This window comes from Muscardinus avellanarius (genome assembly GCF_963383645.1).
Source record: "Muscardinus avellanarius genome assembly, chromosome: 10".
Classification (NCBI taxonomy): domain Eukaryota; kingdom Metazoa; phylum Chordata; class Mammalia; order Rodentia; family Gliridae; genus Muscardinus; species Muscardinus avellanarius.
In genome coordinates, this window is record NC_137796.1 from 70336572 (window position 1) to 70356418 (window position 19847).

At 46.5% G+C, this 19847-nt stretch overlaps 1 protein-coding gene across 1 annotated transcript in view; it reads left to right on the forward strand.

The window, feature by feature from the left end:
* DNAAF5 (dynein axonemal assembly factor 5) overlaps positions 1–2076 on the forward strand; it is a gene marked incomplete at both ends in the record, with an annotated part of 66015 nt that extends 63939 nt beyond the window's left edge. The window contains one exon of the mRNA XM_080702233.1: positions 1940–2076. Coding sequence (XP_080558359.1) covers positions 1940–2076 — 137 coding nt within the window. The remainder of the gene's footprint in view (positions 1–1939) is intronic.
* Positions 2077–19847: the final 17771 nt, after the last annotated feature.

A 19847-nucleotide genomic window follows, 5' to 3' on the forward strand; every position in this document is an offset into this window, starting at 1 on the left:
GCCCAGCTCAAGCTGGGACGGACCCACGGGCGTCTGTCTTTGTGACTTCCTACTGTCATAGGAATTAAAGTTGAGAACATTTTTTTGTGATATCATAAGAGTAAGTTGGATGCCGTGGTATACCCCTATAATCTCAAATACTCAGTAGGCTAAGGCAAGAGGATTTCAAGTTCAAGGCCAGCCTGGGCAACTCAGTGATGCCCTGTCTCAAAATATGAAAGGTGTAGCTAAATGGTAGAAAACCCCTGAGTTCAATCCCTAGTACTGCAAAAAAAAAAATAAGTAAAGTATCAGTAGTCCCATGACATGTCAACACAAATAACGGATTTTTCAAAAATATATTTTCTAGCCAGGCATGGTGGTGCACACTTATCTCAGCATTTGGGAGGCTGGGACCGGGGGTTTGCGTTTCGTAGATGACCTCAACTACTTAGCAAGGCCTTTCGCAACTCAGTGAGACCCTGTTTCAAAATTAAAAAGACTAAAAAATAGGGCTAGGGGCCAGCTCAGAGGTACAGTGCCCCTGGGTTCAATCTCCAGTACCACCAAAAAAAAAAAAAAATAGGGCTAGGGGTGTAGCTCAGAGGTAGAATGCCCCTGGGTTCCATCCCCAGTATCACAAAAAATAAGTAAATTTTTTAAATTCTTTTAAGGGCTGGGCGTGGTGGCACACGCTTATAATCCCAGCATTTGGGAGGTGGAGACTGGAGTATCGCAGTTCAAGAACAGTGTCAGCTACTTAGGCCCTTCGCAACTCAGTGAAACCCTGTTTCACAAATAAAAGGACTAAAAAATAGGGCTGGGGGTGTAGCTCAGAGGTACAATGCTCCTGAGTTCTATCCCCAGTGCCACAAAAAAAAAAAAGAAAGAAAAATTCTTTTAAAATATGAGTGTGATGGCACACAGTTGTAATCTCAGTATTTGGGAGTCTGAGACAGGAGGATTGCAGGTTCACAGCCAGCCTCAGCTACTTAGGCCCTCTGCAACTTAGTGAGACCCTGTTTCAAAATAAAGAATAAAAAACATAAGGCTGAGGTGTAGCTCAGAGGTAGAATGCCCCTGAGTTCAGTCTCCAGTATGGAGAAAAAAAATTCTTTTAAGTGGGTTAGTGTTCTGTGGCAGGCAGAGGGTTATATGACAGCTCTTCCAAGTGCCACCCAAGACCCCGAGGACATGGGAGAGATGCCTGTCCTATGTCCTGTCGATAGCTCCAAAAAGGATGTTTTAAATGCTTCCTTCAGCTGAGCATGGTGATACACACCTGTAGACCCAGGACTTTGGAGGCTGAGACAGGAGGATCGCAGGTTCACGGTCAGCCTCAGCTATTTAGTGAGGCCCTCCACAACTTAGTGAGACTCTTTCAAAATAAAGATTTTTTTTTTTTTTTCAGTACTGAGGATGGAACACAGTGGCATTACCTCTGAGCTACACCCCCAGCCCTATTTTTTTTTTTATTCTTTATTTTGAAGCAGAGTTTCACTGAGTTGCAAATGACCTCACTAAGTAGTAGCTGAGGCTGTCCGCGAACTGCAATCCTCCTGTCTCAGCCTCCCAAATGCTGGGATTACAAGCATGCTCCACCATGCCCAGCTTCTAAATAAAGACAGGGCTGGGGGTGTAGCTCAGAGGTAAAATGCCCCTAGGTTCCATCCCCAGTACTGCAAGAAGAAAAGGTCTAGGGGCATAGCTTGGTGGTAGAATGGCCCTGGGTTCAAGCCCTAGCTTCACAAATAAAAAATAAAAATAGAAAGGGCTGAAGGTTTAGCTCAGAAATAGGACACCCTTGGATTCAAACCCCACTACCAAAAATTTTTTAAAAAGAATAAGTTCTAAGGGTAGACCGGCTAGAAATGCTCCTGAAGACACCCTAACCCAGGAGCTTATTTCTCCGAGCAGCGGGCTGCTTCCATGTTGGCCTCTGATGTTTTCTGTCTTACAGAGGTCCTCAAAGAGGGCAGCGTGCTGTTCCCAGATCTCCTGGTACGAGAGACGGAGGCCGTGGTCCACAAGCACCGCTCCACCACCTACTGTGAGCAGCTCCTGCAGCACGTGCAGGCCACGGCAGCCGCGCAGTGACCGTGTGCTGGGGCCAGCCCCGCACCTCAGCGCCCCTCCCACCTCTGCCAGCATCTGTGACTTTGAAACCTCATCTGCAGGCACCTTTGTCAGTATCCCGGGATGCTCAGGGCAGGAACACGTCCCCAAGACAAGCCTGCTGCCCATCCTCCTGGACAGCGCTCCAGGCCCAGTGGTTTCTGAGTAACACCCCGAGTCAGTTCTGTATTTTTATGTCTTCACAGACCCCAAAATCTATAGCTAAGTTGAAATTAAAAGTAAATGTCAGCTGCTGCTTACTACTTTTGAAGCCTCACATGCATTGCTGGGTTCTGTCCTGCTGAAACGTACACCAGAAAGTTCTCGCCTATTTTACAACAACAAAAAGCCAAAGTGATTAAAAAAGAAACTTCTTTGGGTCCTAGCTCCAACTAAAAGGAATTTGAGATGTTTACTGGTAATTGATGAAAATTTTCCTATTTTAAGTTGTGCTGGGCGTGGTGGCGCACTCTTGTAATCCCAGTACTTGGGAGGCTGAGACAGGAGGATCACAGGTTTGCAAACAGCCTCAGCTACTTAGTGAGGCCCTCTGCAACTCAATGAGACCCCGTTTCAAATAAAAAGAATAAAAAATAGGGCTGGGGGTGTATCTCAAAGGTAGAATGCCCCTGGGTTCAGCCCCCAGTACCACAAAAATAAATAAATAATAAATAGAATGAGTATGCACGTGGAAGTACACGGCTGCAGCGTCTTGAGTCAGCACCAACCGCGTTGGGCAGAGGAGTTCATCAGACGTCGTTGCAGCGACTCGAGACAAGCAGCAAAGATTGTATCTTATTCTCCAGCCCTTTCTACACCCAAGTGCCTCAAAGATTTCATCTTAAGTGGGTATTGTTATCATAAGCTGATATTTACGTTAACATGGGGTTGGGGGGGAAGGCTGTATATATTTTCTAACAATGAAATACTAACATTTATGCTGTGGCATTTGAAAATTAAATTATTTATCATAGTTACTTTGTCTGCCTGTCTTCGTGGGTTTCATGAGTTTGGGTAACATTTTTGGAGACAGCTCAGATTCCCTTAGCCCTAGCCTCAGAGTGACCAGCCTGCGACACCACTGTGAGCCCTCTGGGTGCCCTGAGAACGTCCTCTGCTCCTGACTGCAGTGTCCCCTCTGGACACCAGGGGGCAGGCTGGAGCTCCAAGCAAGTCAGCCTTCACGGGGTCAGCAAGGCGGCCTCGGCTCACCTGCATAGGGCCAGCATCCAGGTGGAGGAGGTCAGCCTGCTTGGGAGGTAGGGGTCAGCAGGGGAGCAGAGTGGCCTTGGAGAGACCCCAGGTCACTGCAGCCCAGGACATGCATTCCCTGCCCTGGAGAGGGACGTTATCCTTTCCCATCCAGTTCTCTGCAGTCCTAAACTCCAGCAGGTTCCTGTTGCTGATGAACACAAGCACCTAGGATGCCTTGGATGCAGTCTTTAATGGTACCCTAATGGCCCCCACCCTTTGTCCTCTGCCACTTCCTTGAAGAAACCTTAAGTCCCCACACTACCCAGTGACCATCAGGAGCATCAGCATCACCTGAACATTTGCTAGAAATGCAAACTGTGAGCCAGGAGTGGTGGCGCACGCTTGTAATCCCAGTGCTGGGGAGGCTGAGACGGAGGATTGTACCGGTCTGAAGCCAGCCTCAGCTACTTAGACTTTCAGCAACTTAGACCTTGTTTCCAAATAAATTATAAAAAATAGGGTTGGGTGTTAACGGTTTGAAATGGTGGGAATTCTTTTTCTTATTCAACTAAGGTTGGTTGAATAGAAAACTTAAAACTAACAGGCAGCTCAGTGAAGCTTTAACAAATCTTTATTACAAAATTAGAAAATAGAGCAGTAAGAAATAGAGAGCTGGGCGTGGTGGCGCACGCTTGTCATCCCCACGCTTGGGAGGCTGAGACAGGAGGATCGCACAAGTTCAAAGCCAGCCTCAGCTACTTAGGCTCTCAGCAACTTAGTGAGACCCTGTTTCCAAATAAAAAACATAAAATAGGTCTGGGAGTATGGTCCGGAGATAGAAAGCCTCTGGGTTCCACCCCCAGTACCACCAGAAAATAAAAAAGAAATAGAGAAGAGAAAGAAAAAGCAGCATGCCGACCCGCATGCTGGAAAGCCCGCAAATGGAACTATGGCCCCTTTTAGGGACCCCAACCTTTAAATAGATTTGTATTGACATCTTTCTCATCAGCATTGCCAAGGCAGTGGGCTAGTTACTTATTCCTTAGCCAGTTGGTGCCTCTTTGTCTCCAGACAGTACACTTACTAAGTGCAAGGGTCAAGAATCTACCTGGCCCTCGGCTCTGTTTTATTGTGTTTTTTTTTTTTTTTTTTGTGATGGTACTGGGATTCCTGGAAACCCTTCTACCTCCGGGCTACACTCCCAGACCTATTTTATATTTTTATTTGGAAACAGGGTCTCTTAAGCCAGCGTGGCTGGCTTCAAACCTGCACGATCCTCCTGTCTCCGCCTCCCAAGCGCGGGGATTACAAGCGTGCGCCACCACGCCTGGCCCAGCTCTATTGTATTGGGCAGTATTAGTTGTTCATCAACTAGGGTGCTTTGAAGCCTCACACAAAGTTTGCCTTTCCTATATCCAGGCTGGATCCCAGAGGAGAGGAGGTAAACAGAGGCACCGGTTGCCTCTATTGTAATTTTAGGGCCAATGGCTTCAGTTGACTCTAAGGCTTGTACTATAGGTTAATGATTAGAATGAAGGGCAAAGACAGAGGAGAACTCTGCATTGTAATCGCTGCAGCCCCCTCCCTGCCTGAGTGCCTGCACAGCACCTAGGCTCTGACTATATTTTACACTTTGGAAATTATCAAAGCAATTTCCCAATATCAGCAGCACCTTAATAAGCATTTTGATGCCTCTTCCCAATAATGGCACATTGGGGATGTAGCTCAGAGTTAGAAAGCCCCCGGGTTCCACCCCCTAGTACCACAAAAAAAAAAGAAAGAAAGAAAGAAATGCTAACTGGACCAGGCACAGCAGCCCACGCCTATAATCCGAGGCCTGAGGCTGAGACAGGAGGATTGCAGATTCGTGGCCAGCTTCAGCTATTTAGGCATCCACAACTTAGACCCTATTTCAAAATAAAAAAAGGAAACCAGGCATGGTGGCATACTCTTGTAATCCTTGTACTTGGGAGGCTGAGATAGGAAGCTCATGGATGCAAGGACAACCTCAGCAGTGTAATAAGACCCTGTTTTAATTTTTTTTTTCTGTATTGGGAGTTGAACCCAGGGTCATTCTACTACCAACCTACACCCTAGTCTGCCCCTCTCTCTCTCTCTCTCTCTCTCTCTCTCTCTCTATATATATATATATATATATATATATATATATATATTCTTTTTTTTTTTTTGCGGGTCTGGGGATTGAACCCCAGGAGCATTTGACCTTTGGGCTACACCCCCTGCCCTATCTTTTATTCTTTATTTTGAAATCGGGTCTCACTGAGTTGCAGAGAGCCTCACTAAGTAGCTGAGGCTGTCTGCGAACCGCGATCCTCTGGTCTCAGCCCCCCGAATGCTGGGATTACAAGCGTGCGCCACCACGCCCGGCTCTTTATTATTTATTTTGAAACGTCTCACTAAGTTGTGGAGGGCCTCACTAAGTAGCTGAGGCTGGCTATAAACTACTGATCCTTCTCAGCCTCCCAAGTACTGGGATTATAAGTGTGCACCACCACACCCTGCTAACCCCAGCCCTAAGTTTTTGTTTGGCAACAAGGTCTTGCCAGATTTATGAGAGTCTTAACTATTTGCTGAGGCTATCCTTGAATTTCTGATCCTCTTGTTTTAGCTTCCCAAATCCTGAGATTACAGCCATGTACCCATGCCTGCTGAAAAAAATGTTCTCCTTGACTTCTGCTGCTGCCCAGGGTCCTCAGAGCCCAGGCACCCAGACACAGAGGCCTGGTCCCGGGCTACGGGTGGCCTTGAAGGCCTTTCCTCTAAGACACTGCCATTGCTTGTGATTTTGTGAATATTTCCAGAGGCCGCAGTCAATGCTGTTACCCACAGCACTCCTCTCAAAGAGGGGATGCCAATCCAGCCTCCCTCCTCAGCCCACCGTGTCCTCTGAGCAGGTCCCCAGCATCTGAGCCTCTCCCTTGTGATGCTTCTAGAAAGCTCGTGTCTCCAGTGCTCAGGTGCCCACTTGAGTTGACTTTTATTTATTTATTTATTTATTTATTTATTTATTTATTTATGTACGTATGTTGGTACTGGCTATGGAATGCCCAGAGGCATTCTACTTCTGAGCTATACCCCAGCCCTGTTTTGTTTGTTTGTATGTTTGTATTTTGGTATGAGGATTGGACCCCAGGCTTCTGAGTTACACTTATTTATTTATTTATTTCAGCAATAGGGATTGAACCCATGGGCATTCAACCTGCAAGCTTCACCCCTAGCCCTTTTTATCTTTAATTATTTAGGTGCTGGGGGTTGCACGCAGAGGCATTCTACCTCTGAGCTATATACCGAGCCCTGGATTTTTTTTAATTTTTTTTTTAATGTTTTGGTACTGAGGATCAAACCCAGAGGCATTATACCTCCAAGCTACACCCCCAGACCTATTTTTTTTCTTTATTTTGAAACAGGGTCTCACTGAGTTGCAGAGGGCCTCACTAAGTAGCTGCAGCTGTCCACGAACCGCGATCCTCTTATCCTCTTTTCTCAGCCTCTCAAATGCTGGGATTACAAGCGTGCACCACCTCCCAGAAGCTTTGGATTATTTATTTATTTATTTATTTATTTATTTAGATACTGGGAATTGAACCCAGGAGTGTTCTGCCTTCAATTACACCACCACCAGTCCCTTATTATTATTATTATTATTATTATTATTATTGTTATTATTATTATTATTATTTTGTACTGGGAAGGGACCCAGGAGTATTCTACTTCTGAGTTATATATCCACCTTTTTTTTTTTCCAAGATGCGCCACCACGCCTGGCTTTATTTTTTATCTTGAAACAGGATCTTGCTAAATTGCTGTAGGTCTTGCAAAGTTGATTGAACCCAGAGACATTCTACCTCCGAGTTACAACCCCAGCCTGATTTTATTTATTTGGAAATAGGGTCTTGCTAGGTTGATGAGGGCCTTCTTATTTATTTATTTATGTATTTATTTATTTATTTTTGCAGTACTGGGGATGGAACCCAGGGGCATTCTACCTCTGAGCTATACCCCCAGCCCTATTTTATATTCTTTACCTTAAAACAGGGTCTCACTAAGTTGCAAAGGGCCTAAGTAGCAGAGGCTGGCCGTGAACCGCCATCCTCCTGTCTCAGCCTCCCAAATGCTGGGATTACAAATGTGCACCACCACTCCCGGCTAGGCTTTCAGTTCTTAATGTGGAAAGAGTTATTTGAAGACACAAGGCAGTGCTCCTGGCTGACAACAGATACAACAGATGGTAACTGTAGACAGAAGCCTAGGTATTCTTTGCCTGGTCTCACTGCTAGCTGTGTGGGGAGGGACGAGGAGGGAGGTACTAGGGATTGAGCCCAGGGGTGCTCTACCACTGAGCACTAAGCTACACTCCCAGTCCTATTTATTTATTTATTTGTGTGTGGGTGTGGGTCTGGGGGTGGAACCCAGGGGCATTCGACCTCCGAGCTACACCTCCTGCCCTATTTTTTATTTTTTATTTTAAAACCGGTCTCACTGAGTTGCAGAAGGCCTCACTAGGTAGCTGAGGCTGTCCACGAACCACGATCCTCCAGTCTCAGACTCCCAATGCTGGGATTACAAGTGTGCGCCACCACGCCCAGCTTATTATTTATTTATTTATTTATTTATTTATTTATTTAGTGCTGGGGATTGAATATAGGGGCATTCTACCTTCCAGCTACACCCCAGCCCTATTTTATATATACATACATATATATATATATAATTTTTTTTTTTTTTTGGTGGTACTGGGGGTAGAACCCAGAGGCTTTCTACCTGCAGGATATACTCCCAGACCTATTTTATATTTTATTTGGAAACAGGGTCTCACTAAGTTGCTGAGAGCCTCACTAAGTAGCTGAGTCTGGCTTCGAACCTGCATGATCCTCCTGTCTCAGCCTCCCAAGCGCGGGGATTACAAGCGTGCACCACCACGCCCGGCTTTATTTATATTTTGAAACAGGTTCTCACTAGGAAGATGAGTCTCATTACTTGCTGAGGCTGGCCATGAACCTGCAATTCTCTTGACTCAAAGCCTCCCAAGTACTGGGATTACAAGCATGCGCCACCAGACCCACCAGCCCTTTTATATTTTTTTATTTTGAGACAGAGTTTTGCTAACTAGCCAAGGCTGCTCTCCAACTTGTGATCCTGCTACCTCAGCCTCCTGAGCCACTGGGACCACAAGCCTGTGCTACCACCGCTGCCTGATCACTGGCCCTTTTATCCTCTAAGATCTTGTGCTCATTTCCTTATATTTCTATAAAATGTGAGCAACAGTTTTAGCTAGCATGAAGAGGGAGGAGAGGCCATGACCATGGCCATTTGTGTCAGCTTTTCACTTTTTGTGACCAAAATACCTGATAAGAATAAGTCAGAGGAGGAAGGCTTTCTTTTGGTTTCTGGGCTCAGAGATTTTCATCATCTACTATTGGCTGGCTCCATTGCCCTGGGCTGAGGTCAGGTGAGCAGTGGTTGGAAGAGCATGAGAGAAGAGAGTTGCTAAGTCATGGCAGCCATGAAGCAGAGGGACAGCGAGGAGGGGGCTGGGGACAAAACAGCCCCCCCAGCACATCCCAGTACCCTACTATTGCAAGCCATGCCCCACCTGTCTAGTTTCCACCTTCTCTCTGAAGTCCAAATTATTAATCCAAGATAGATGTGCTGGTACATGCCTATAATCCTAGCACTTGGGAAGCTGAGACAGGAGGATCACAGGTTCAAAGCCAGACTCAGCAACTTAGTGAGACTCTCAGTAACTTAGCAAAGACCCTGTTTCAAAATTAAAAATAGCCGGGCGTGGTAGCACACGCTTGTAATCCCAGCGCTTGGGAGGCTGAGACAGAAGGATCACACAGGTTCGAAGCCAGCCTCAGCTACATAGTGAGGCTCTCAGCAACTTAGTGAGAACTTGTTTCCAATAAATATAAAAATAGGTTTGGGAGTATAGGCCCTGTGTTCCATCCTCAGTACTACCAAAAAAAAAAAAAAAATCAAGAATACAAAATAGGGAAGGGGTGTAGATCAGAGGTCGAATGCCCCTAGGTTCCATCCCCAGACCCACAAAAATAAATAAATAAAAATAAAAAGTAGGGCTGAAGGTGTTGCTCAGAGGTAGAATGCCCCTGGATTATATCCCCAGTACTGCAAAAAATAAAAAATAAAGCCGGGCGTGGTGGCACAGGTTTGTAATCCCAGTACTTCGAAGGCTAAGACCAGAGGATCGCAGGTTCAAGGACAGCCTTGACACCTTAGTGAGGACCTCCACAACTAGTGAGAAACTGTTACAAAATATAAAAATAAAATAAATATAAATAAAAAGCCAAGTGTGATGGCACAGGCTTGTTACCAATAATAAATAAATAAATAAATAAATAAATAAATAAATATTTAATAAATAAGTAAATAGGATTTGGAGTGTCCTTTGGAGGCTGAGACAGGAGGATCTGGGTTCAAGGCCAACCTCAGCTACTTAGTGAGACCCTCTGCAACTCTAGTGAGACCCTGTTTCAAAAATAAACAATAGAGCTGAGCGTGGTGGCTATGTTTGTAATTCCAGTTTGGAGGCTGAGACAGAAGGATCTCCGGTTCATGGCCAGTCTCAGCTACTTAGTGAGGTGAGGCCTTCCACAACATAGTGAAAACCTGTTTTCAAATAAAATATAAAAATAGGGCTGGGAGTGTATCCCGGAGGTAGAAAGCCCCCGAAATTCATCCCCATTACTATTAATAATAATAATAATAATAATAATAATAATTAATAAACTGGGCTTGTAATCTCAGCATTTGGGAGGCTGAGACAGGAAGATTGTGGTTCAAGGACCGCCTCAGCTACTACTTACTAAGGCCCTTTGCAACTCAGTGAGACCCTGTTTCAAAATAAAGAATAAAGCCAGGCATAGTGGCTCATGCTTATCATCCCCGTGCTTGGGAGGCGGAAACAGGAGGATCGCGCAGGTTCAGAGCCAGCCTCTCTGGCTTAAGAGACCCTGTTTCCAAATAAAAATATAAAAATAGGTCTGGGAGTGTAGCCCGAAGGTAGAAGGGTTTCCAGGAACCCCAGTACCACCAAAAAAATTAAAAATAAAATAAAAGTAAAATAAAAATAAATAATAAAAACCCAGGCGTGGTGGCCCACACTTGTAATCCCAGTACTTGGGAGGCTGAGACAGGAGGATCACACAGGTTCGAAGCCAGACTCAGCAACTTAGTGAGGCTCTCAGCAACTTAGTGAAACCCTGTTTCAAATAAAATATAGAATAGGTCTGGGAGTATAGCCCAGAGGTAGAAGGCCCCTGGGTTCCAGCCCCAGACCCGAAGAGAGAGAGAGAGAGAGAGAGAGAGAGAGAGAGAGAGAGAGAGAGAGGAGAAAGAGAGAGAAGAAAGAGAGAGAAGAAAGAAAAATAGAATAAAAAATAGGGCTGGGGGTGTTGCACAGAGGTGGAATGCCCCTGGGTTCCATCCCCAATACTGCAAAAAATATAATAATAATATTATTATTATTATTATTATTATTATTATTATTAATAGATAAACTGGGCGTGATGGGGCAGGCTTGTAATCCCAGCATTTAGGAGGCTGAGACAGGAGCATCCTGGTTCACAGACAGCCTAAGCTACTTAGTGAGGCCCTTTGCAACTCACTGAGACCTTGTTTCAAAATAAAGAATAAAAAACAGGGCTGGAGGTATGATTCGGAGGTAGAATGTTCCCTGGGTTCCATCCCTAGTTCTCCAAAAATAAAAATAAAAAAGAATAAAAAATAAGGCTAGGTTGTACCTTGGAGGTAGAATGTCCCAGGGTTCCATCCCCAGTACTGCCAGTACAAAAAAAAAATTTTTTTTTGTTGTTTGTTTTTGGTGGTACTGGGGTTCCTGGAAACCCTTCTTACCTCCAGGCTACACTCCCAGACCCATTTTTATACCTTTTTATTTGCAAACAGGGTCTCTTAAGCCAGCGCACGCGGCTGGCTTCGAACCTGCGTGATCCTTCTGCCTCTGCCTCCCAAGCGTGGGGATTACAAGCGTGTGCCACCACGCCCGGCTACAAAAAAATTTAAAAAAGAATAAAGTAGGTCTGAGGGTGCAGCTCAGAGGTAGAATGTTCTTGGGTTCCATTCCCAGTACTACATGCACGTAATACTGCGCGCACACACACACACACACACACACACACACACACACACACACACACACGAAGAAAAATCAGTACCTTTACAGTGGCAAGCTCAGCCAACACACTTTAGCCAAGAGATCAAGGTGTGACGCACGTCGACCTCCTGAGCCCCATGGACAACATGCCAAAGAGGACACGGGATGACTTCTGTTGCATTCCTGCCCGAGCATAACCTGAATGAATCTAAGCCACCACACAGACCCTCACACGGGACATCTTGCAAGACAACTGAGCGGTGCTCCTCAGGGAGAAGCACAGGAGACCCGAGGGGCAGAGGCAGAGTGGGATCCTGGAGCGGCCTGGACAAGGAAAAGGACTTGGGGGCCAGGCGTGGTGGCACACGCTTATAATCCCCGCGCTTGGGAGGCGGAGACAGGAGGATCGCGCTGGTTCAGAGCCAACCTCGCCTGCTTAGGAGACCCTGATTCCAAATAAAAATATAAAATAGGTCTGGGAGTGTAGCCTGGAGGTAGAAGGGTTTCCAGGAACCCCAGTACCACCAGAAAAAAAAAAAAAAAGGACGTGGGGGAAACTGAGGAAGTCTGAATGAAGTCTGTGCTTTAGTTGGCGATTTCATGCCAGAATTAAATTCCTAGCATGGATGGTTATGCCTTGCTTATGTAAGATGTTCATATTAGGAAAAGCAGAGCAAAGAGTTGATGGGAACATTCTGTACTAGTCTTGCAATGTCTATGTAAAAAAACAATTTAAAAAAAAGCCTAAAGTTATTTCAATAGAGTTTAAAACTAGGCAGGGTGGCACACACATGTACTTGGGAGGCTGAGACAGGATTTTGGTTCATGGCCAGCCTCAGCAACTTGGTGAAGCCCTCTGCAACTTAGTGAGACCCTGTTTCAAAATAAAATAGGGCTGGTGGTGTAGCTCAGATGTGTAATGTTTCCCTGAGTTCAATCCCCAGTACCACACACACACACACAACAAAAGAGCTGGGCATGGTGGCAAATGCTAGTATTTGAGAGATTGAGACAGGAGGATTACAGGTTTGAAAAAAGCCTAGCAACATAGAGACACTCTCAGCCACCTAGCAAAACTGTGTTTCAAAAATAAAATAGGGCTTGGGGTAGAGCTCTGAGGTAGAATGCTATGGGGATTGTCACTCCCCAGAACAAAAACAACAAAATATATATAATGCTAATAGAAAACTCATCTCTCAGCCAGGCATAGTGGTGCACGCTTGTAATCCCAGTACTCAGAAGGCTGAGACAGGAGGATCACAGGTTCGAAGACAGCCTCAGCAACTTAGTGAAGCCCTATTTCAAAATAAAAAAAATAGGAGCCGGGCAAGGTGGCGCACGCTTGTAATCCCAGCATTCAGGAGGTAGAGACAGGAGGATCATGGTTTGCAGACAGCCTCAGCTACTTAGTGAGGCCCTCACAACTTAGTGAGACCCTGTTTCAAAATAAAAGAATAGGCCGGGCGTGGTGGTGCACGCTTGTAATCCCGCGCTTGGGAGGCAGAGACAGGAGGATCGCGCAGGTTCGAAGCCAGCCACGCTGGCTTAAGAGACCCTGTTTCCAAATAAAAATATAAAATAGGTCTGGGAGTGTAGCCCAGAGGTAGAAGGGTTTCTAGGAACCCCAGTACCACGAAAGAAAGAAAGAAAGAAAGAAAGAAAGAAAGAAAGAAAGAAAGAAAGAAAGAAAGAAAGAAAGAAAAATAGGGCTGAGGGTGTAGCTCAGAGTAGATTGCCCCTGGGTTCCCCAGGGGCAAAGAGAAAAAAAAAACATAGGGCTAGGGGCTCAGAGGTATAATGTCATTGTTCAATACCCAGTACCACAAAAATAAAAAAGAAAGAAAGAGGGAAAGAAAGAAAGAGAGAGAGAGAAAGAAAGGAAAACATCTTTCTCCTGGGCGGGGTGAATGGGGGACATTCAGCACTGAGACTTTGAGTCTCAGCGCAAGCTGGTGCCAGGCCAGGGCGTGTGTCCTTTTATGGGATGCCAGCTGCCGAGCCCGTCTCCACCAGCTGTGCGGGAACAGATGCCCCAGGCAGGACCAAACTTGGCAAGATGGAGGAACAGTAGAGAGGCCCATGCCGGGAGCCTCCAGGCAGAGGCATGGAAGATGGTGGGAGGTGAGGCAGCCGTGGGTGCTGTCTCCCTGTCCTGTTAGGTTTCCCTCGAGAGCATGTGCGGCATCAAATACCATGCAGTACTTAAATCCCACTTCTGAGCCAGGGGCGGTGGTGTACATTTGTAATCCCAGTACTTGGGAGGCTGAGACAGGAGGACCACAGGTTTGAGGACAGTCTTATCAAGTAGTGAGACTCTCATCAACCTAGCCAGACCTTGTTTCAAAATAAAAATAAAATAGAGCCGGGCGTGGTGGCGCACGCTTGTAATCCCAGCATTTGGGAGGCTGAGACCTGGAGGATCGCAGTTCGCGGACAGCCTCAGCTACTTAGGCCCTCTGCAACTCAGTGAGACCCGGTTTCAAAATAAAGAATAAAAAATAGGGCAGGAGGTATAGCTCGGAGGTCAAATGCCCCTGGGTTCCATCCCCAGACCCGCAAAAAAAAAAAAAAAAAAAAATAGGCATGGAGGGTGTGGCTCGGAGTTAGAATGCCCCTGGGGTCAGTCCCCACTACCACAAACACACGCACAAATTCCAACTATGTCTTCTCGTCACAGAAGGGAGGTGGCCGAGCAGAAGCTTCAGGGAGCCCCAAAATAAGTGTTCTGACTGCAGATCCCCGTGAGCTCCACCTGCTGAGTTATAACCCCAAGGACAAGTCCCATTCAAGTCCAGGTGTATTGAAATTAAAATAACAGTCCGACATGTCCTTGAAGGTCCCTGCAGGGCTTGGGAGATTACCAATACATCCTGAACCATCTAGTGACTGACGACTGATGTCATCCTCTTTACCTTCTCCTACTCACCCCTCACAAAAGTCTCCCATAAAAGATGGGCCATGAGCCGGGCGTGGTGGCGCGCTTGTAATCCCAGCTGAGACCAGAAGATCAGTTTGCAGGCAGCCTTAGCTACTTAGGCCCTCCAAAATTTAGTGAGACCCTGTTTCAAAATAAAGAATAAAAAATGGGACAGGGAGTATAGCTCGGAGGTTAAATGCCCCTCAATCCCAGAAACCGCAAATAATAATAATAATAATAATAATAATAATAATAATAATAATAGGGTTGGGGATGTAGCTCAGAGGTAGAATGCCCCTGGGTTCTATTCCCCAGTAAACACACACACACACACACACACACACACACACACACACACACACACACACATCCTTAGTCAATTACAGAGGCTTCTTTTTTTGTGTGTTTTTTTTTTTTTTTTTTTTTTTGAGGGTCTGGGGATGGAACCCAGGGCCATTCAATCTCTGGGCTACACCCCCTGCCCTAGTTTTTATTCTTTTATTTTGAAACCGGGTCTCACTGAGTTGCGGAGGCCCTCACTAAGTAGCTGAGGATGTCCGCGAACCACGATCCTCTGGTCTCAGCCTCCCAAATGCTGGGAATACAAGCGTGTGCCACCACACCCGGCTTACAGAGGCTTCTTTACAACATCTGATTTTTTTTTTTTTTTTTTTCGGTAGTACTGGGGATGAAACCCAGGGGCATTCTACCTCTGAGCTACACCCTCCGCCCTATTTTTTATTCTTTATTTTGAAACAGGGTCTCACTAAGTAGAGTATTTTCAGAGTTCTCTTTGCCTCCAGGTCGCCCCTGGCTGGCTTCGTCCCTCTGCCTCTAGCCCTAGGTCCTTCCCTTCCCTGGCCAGTTCCCTGGGGTCTCCCGCTTGGGAACAGAGACTTGCTTGACTCTTCCAGGCGACACAGTTTCCTCCTTGGGCCTCTCTCCTGAGCAGAGAGGTTGAGGGGCGCTCTGTGTCCAAGGTTGGGTCTCCTAGGGGTCCAGCCCCTAGAGGCCTGAAAGGAGTGGGGGACGAGGTGGCCTCCCGGAGGCAGAGAGAGGAGGAGGCCGCTCCTCGGCCCTCCCACGGAGGCTGCCCGGGGTCTCTGAAGTGGCTCTCTGGCCAGGAAGTGTGCCAGCTGCAAGTCGCCCCGGGCCGGCCCCGCACGAGGGGGCAGCTGCTCCAGCCTCAGCTTGGTTTAATCCCTGTGTTGCCAGGCCCGCCCTCGGCCACCGGGGGCTGGGACCCCGGGAAGACGGGCCCAAAGCCCCCAGGCGCCTATTTTGGGCTGTGCATCCTCCTCCGCGCCGCCTACCCGCGCATTCTGCAGCTTTCCGCCTTCCCAAATTCTGGAATCTGCCGTCGGCGTTGCCTTTCTCCTTCCTCCACCAACTTCATTTTTTAAATGTTATACTTATTTGTGTCTATGTGGAACTGGGCATTGAACCCAAGGGCATTGACCTGCATTTCCAGCCCTTTTTGTAGATTTTATTTTCTTTTTAATTTTGGGGACTGACCCCAGAAGCATTGTGCCTCTAAGATACACCGTCCCCAGCCGGGCGTGGTGGCTCACGTTTGTAATCCCCGCGCTTGGGAGGCTGAGACAGGAGGATTGCATGGGTTTGAAGTCAGCCTCAGCTACTTAGTGAGGCTCTCAGCAACTTAGTGAGACCCTGTTTCCAAATAAAGTATAAAAAAAGGTCTGGGAGTATAGCCTGGAGGTAGAAAGCTTCTGGGTTCCACCACCAGTACCACCAGAAAAAAAAAAAAAAAAGATACGCCCTCCCCAGCAGTGTGTGTGTGTGTGTGTGTGTGTGTGTGTGTGTGTGTGTGTGAAGCCAGGGACATTCTACCTCTGAACTACACCCCTAGCCCTGTTTTTTATTCTTTTATTCTTTATTATGAAACAAGGTCTCACTAAGTTGCAGAGGGCCTCACTAAGTAGCTGAGGCTGGCCTCGAACCTGCAATCTTCCTGTGTCAGCCTCCTAAGAGACTGTGCTACCACCACGCCTAGCTTACTTCTTTTTTTTTTTTCCTTTGGTTCTGGGGATGGCACCCAGAGGCTTTCTACCTCCAGGCTACACTTCCAGACCTATTTTATACTTTATTCGAAAACAGGGTCTTACTAAATTGCTAAGAGCCTCACTAAGTAGCTGAGGCTGGCTTTGAACCTGTGCCATCCTCCTGTCTCAGCCTCCCAAGTACAGGGATTACAAGCGTGCGCCACCACGCCCGGCTTTTTTATTTTTTATTTTATTTATTTTATTTTTTATTTTTTGCAGGTCTGGGGATGGAACCCAGGGGCATTCAACCTCCAAGCTACACCCCCTGCCCTAATTTTTTATTCTTTATTTTGAAACCAGGTCTCACTGAGTTGCAGAGGGCCTCACTAAGTAGCTGAGGCTGTCCGTGAACCGCGATCCTCTGGTCTCAGCCTCCCGAATGCTGGGATTACAAACATGCGCCACCAGCCCAGCCTTATTCTTTATTTTGAAACAGGGTCTCGCTAAGTTGCAGAGGCCTCTCTAAGTAGCTGAGTCTGGGCAGGAACCTGGAATCCTCCTGTCTCCGCCTCCCACATACTAAGGTTTATAAGCGTGCGCCACCACGCCCAGCTGTTTTCACTTTTTGAAATAGGGTCTCTCTAGGTTACTGAAGAGTCTTGCTCCTTTCTGTTTTGTTTTGGTTTTTGCATTTAGTGGGGATTGAAACCACTGCCATTTTACCTCTGAGCCCAGCACTATTTTTTATTTTTTATTCTTTATTTTGAAACTGGGTCTCACTAAATTGCAGAGGGACTCATTAAGTATCTGAGGCTGGTCGTGAACCTGCAAACCTCCTTCTTAGTCTCAGTCTCCCAAGTACTGGGATTACAGGTGTGCACCACCACACCAGACTGAGTCCTCTCTCTCTCTCTCCCTCTCTCTCTCTCTCTCTCTCTCTCTCTCTCTCTCTCTCTGGTACTGGAAGTGGAATCTGGGGCTACTAGTTCTACTTCTGAGCTACAGCTACATCCCCAGCCCATTTTTTTTTTTTTGGTGGTGATAATACTGGGGTTCCTGGAAGCCCCTCTACCTCCAGGCTACACTCCCGGACCTATTTTATACTTTATTTTTGGAAATAGGGTCTCTTAAGCCAGCGCAGCTGGCTTCGAACCTGCGCGATCCTCCTATCTCCGCCTCCCAAGTGTGGGGATTACAAGCGTGCGCCACCACGCCCGGCGCCCAGCTCTATTATTTTATTCTTCTTTTTGAAACAGGGTCTCACTGAGTTGCAAAGGGATTCAGTAAGTAGCTGAGGCTGGCTGCAAGCCTTGATCCCCCTGTCTTAGCCTCCCGAATGCTGGATTACAAGCGACCACACCCAGCTCAGTCTTCTTTCTTCCTTCCTTCCTTCCTTCCTTCCTTTCTTTCTTTCTTTCTTTCTTTCTTTCTTTCTTTCTTTCTTTTCTTTCTTTCTTTCTTTCTGCGGGTCTGAGAATGGGACCCAGGGGCATTCTACCTCCAAGCTACATTCCCTGCCCTATTTTTTATTCTTTATTTTGAAACCGGGTCTCACTGAGTTGTAGACGGCCTCACTAAGTAGCTGAGACTGTCCGCAAACCGTAATTTTCCGGTCTCAGCCTCCAGAATGCTGGGATTACAAGCAACCACCACGCCCGGCCGGTTTTCTTTTTTCTACAACTGTCCTCAAACCTGCAATCCTCCTATTTCAGCCTCCCAAGTACTGGGATTGCAGGTATGGAGCACCACGCATGTTTTATTTTTTGTATTGAAACAGGGTCGTGCTGAATCGCTGAGAGTCTTGCTAAATTGCTGACGCTGGTCTCAAACCTGTGATCCTCCTATCTTGGCCCAAGTACATATTTGGGAGGCTGAGACGGGAGGAGCTGGGTTCGAAGCCAGCCTCAGCTACTTAGTGAGGCCCTTTGCAACTTAATGAGACCCTGTTTCAAAATAAAGAATAAAAAATAGGGCTGGGGAGGCCGGGCATGGTGGCGCACACTTGTAATCACAGCATTTAGGAGGCAGGGACAGGAGGATCGCAGTTCGCAGACAGCCTCAGCTACTACTTAGTGAGGCCCTTTGCGACTCAGTGAGAGCCTGTTTCAAAATAAATAATAAAATAATAGAGCTGGGGGTGTTGCTCAGAGGTAGAATGCCCCTGGAAATAAAAGCATCCTCTCCAAGAAAACATTGAACTATAATGACTTTTTTTTTTTTTTTTTTTGTGGTACTGGGGATGGAACCCTTCTAACTCCCGGCTATACTCCCAGACCTATTTTTATATTTTTATTTGGAAACAGGGTCTCTTAAGCCAGCACAGCTGGCTTCGAACCCGCGCGATCCTCCTGTCTCCGCCTCCCAAGCCCGGGGGTTACAAGCGTGCGCCACCACGCCCGGCATAATGACTTCTGATATTCTTTTTTTTTATTTTTATTTTTTTTTTTTGAGGCACTGAGGATTAAACCCAGGGGTATTCTACCTCTGAGCTACAACTCAGCCTGATTTTTTATTCTTTATTTTGAAACAGGGTCTCCTTAGGTTGATGAGAGTCTCACTACTTGCTGAGGCTGGCCTCAAACCTGCAAAATCCTCCTGACTCAGCCTCCCAAACACTGGGATTACAAGTGTGCACCACCACGCCCAGCTCCGATATTCTTTTGACTGTTTACAAATGGACATTCTAGATGCACATAGCTCACAAAATGAATTTATAGATAGAAAGTGCCTGACTAACAAACAGCTGGTCAGCCAAAATAAGCCTGTAGCAGCAATTGGAGGAATATTTTGGGGGATACAGAAATTAATTTTGACAAATCTAAGGCCCCTGGCTGCTGGGGAAACGGCCCCTCGTGGGGGTATCCCCAAGGTGAGGGTGTTAGCACTTCAAACAGGCAGAACTGAGCCCCTGGGATCATGCATCAGATCTAGTCTGTTCTCTTTCTGCACCAGAAGAAGATGCAAAGGCTTGGCCAGGACAGAGAAAGATCTTCAGGCCCAAGAAAGAGTGGAGAGAAAATAAACGGCGGCATCACGGGACAGAAGGAAATGTGCCATAGCCATTTGTTAGGAATATAGGCGCTATAGTTTAAGTAGACAACTGTGTTTGTATCCCCCCCACCATTTTTTGTGTTTTTGTTTGTTTGTTTGGTACTGAGGATTGAACTCAGAAGCATTCTACCTCCAAGTTGTACCCCCAAATTGATTTTGTGTTTTATCTGGAAACAAGGTCTCACTAAGTTGCAGATTTCCTCACTAAATTGCCAAGGCTGGCTTTGAACCTGTGATCCTCTTGTCCTAGCCTACCAAGTATGGGATTAAAAATCTGTGCCACCACAGCCATCTCCCCTCTCCCCCTTTTTGTGGTATTAGGGATTGAACCTAGGGGCATTCTACCTCTGAGCTATGCTCCACCCCTATTTTTTATTCTTTTTTTTTAATTTAATTTTTTTTTTTTTTTTTTTGGTGGTACTTGGGGTGGAAC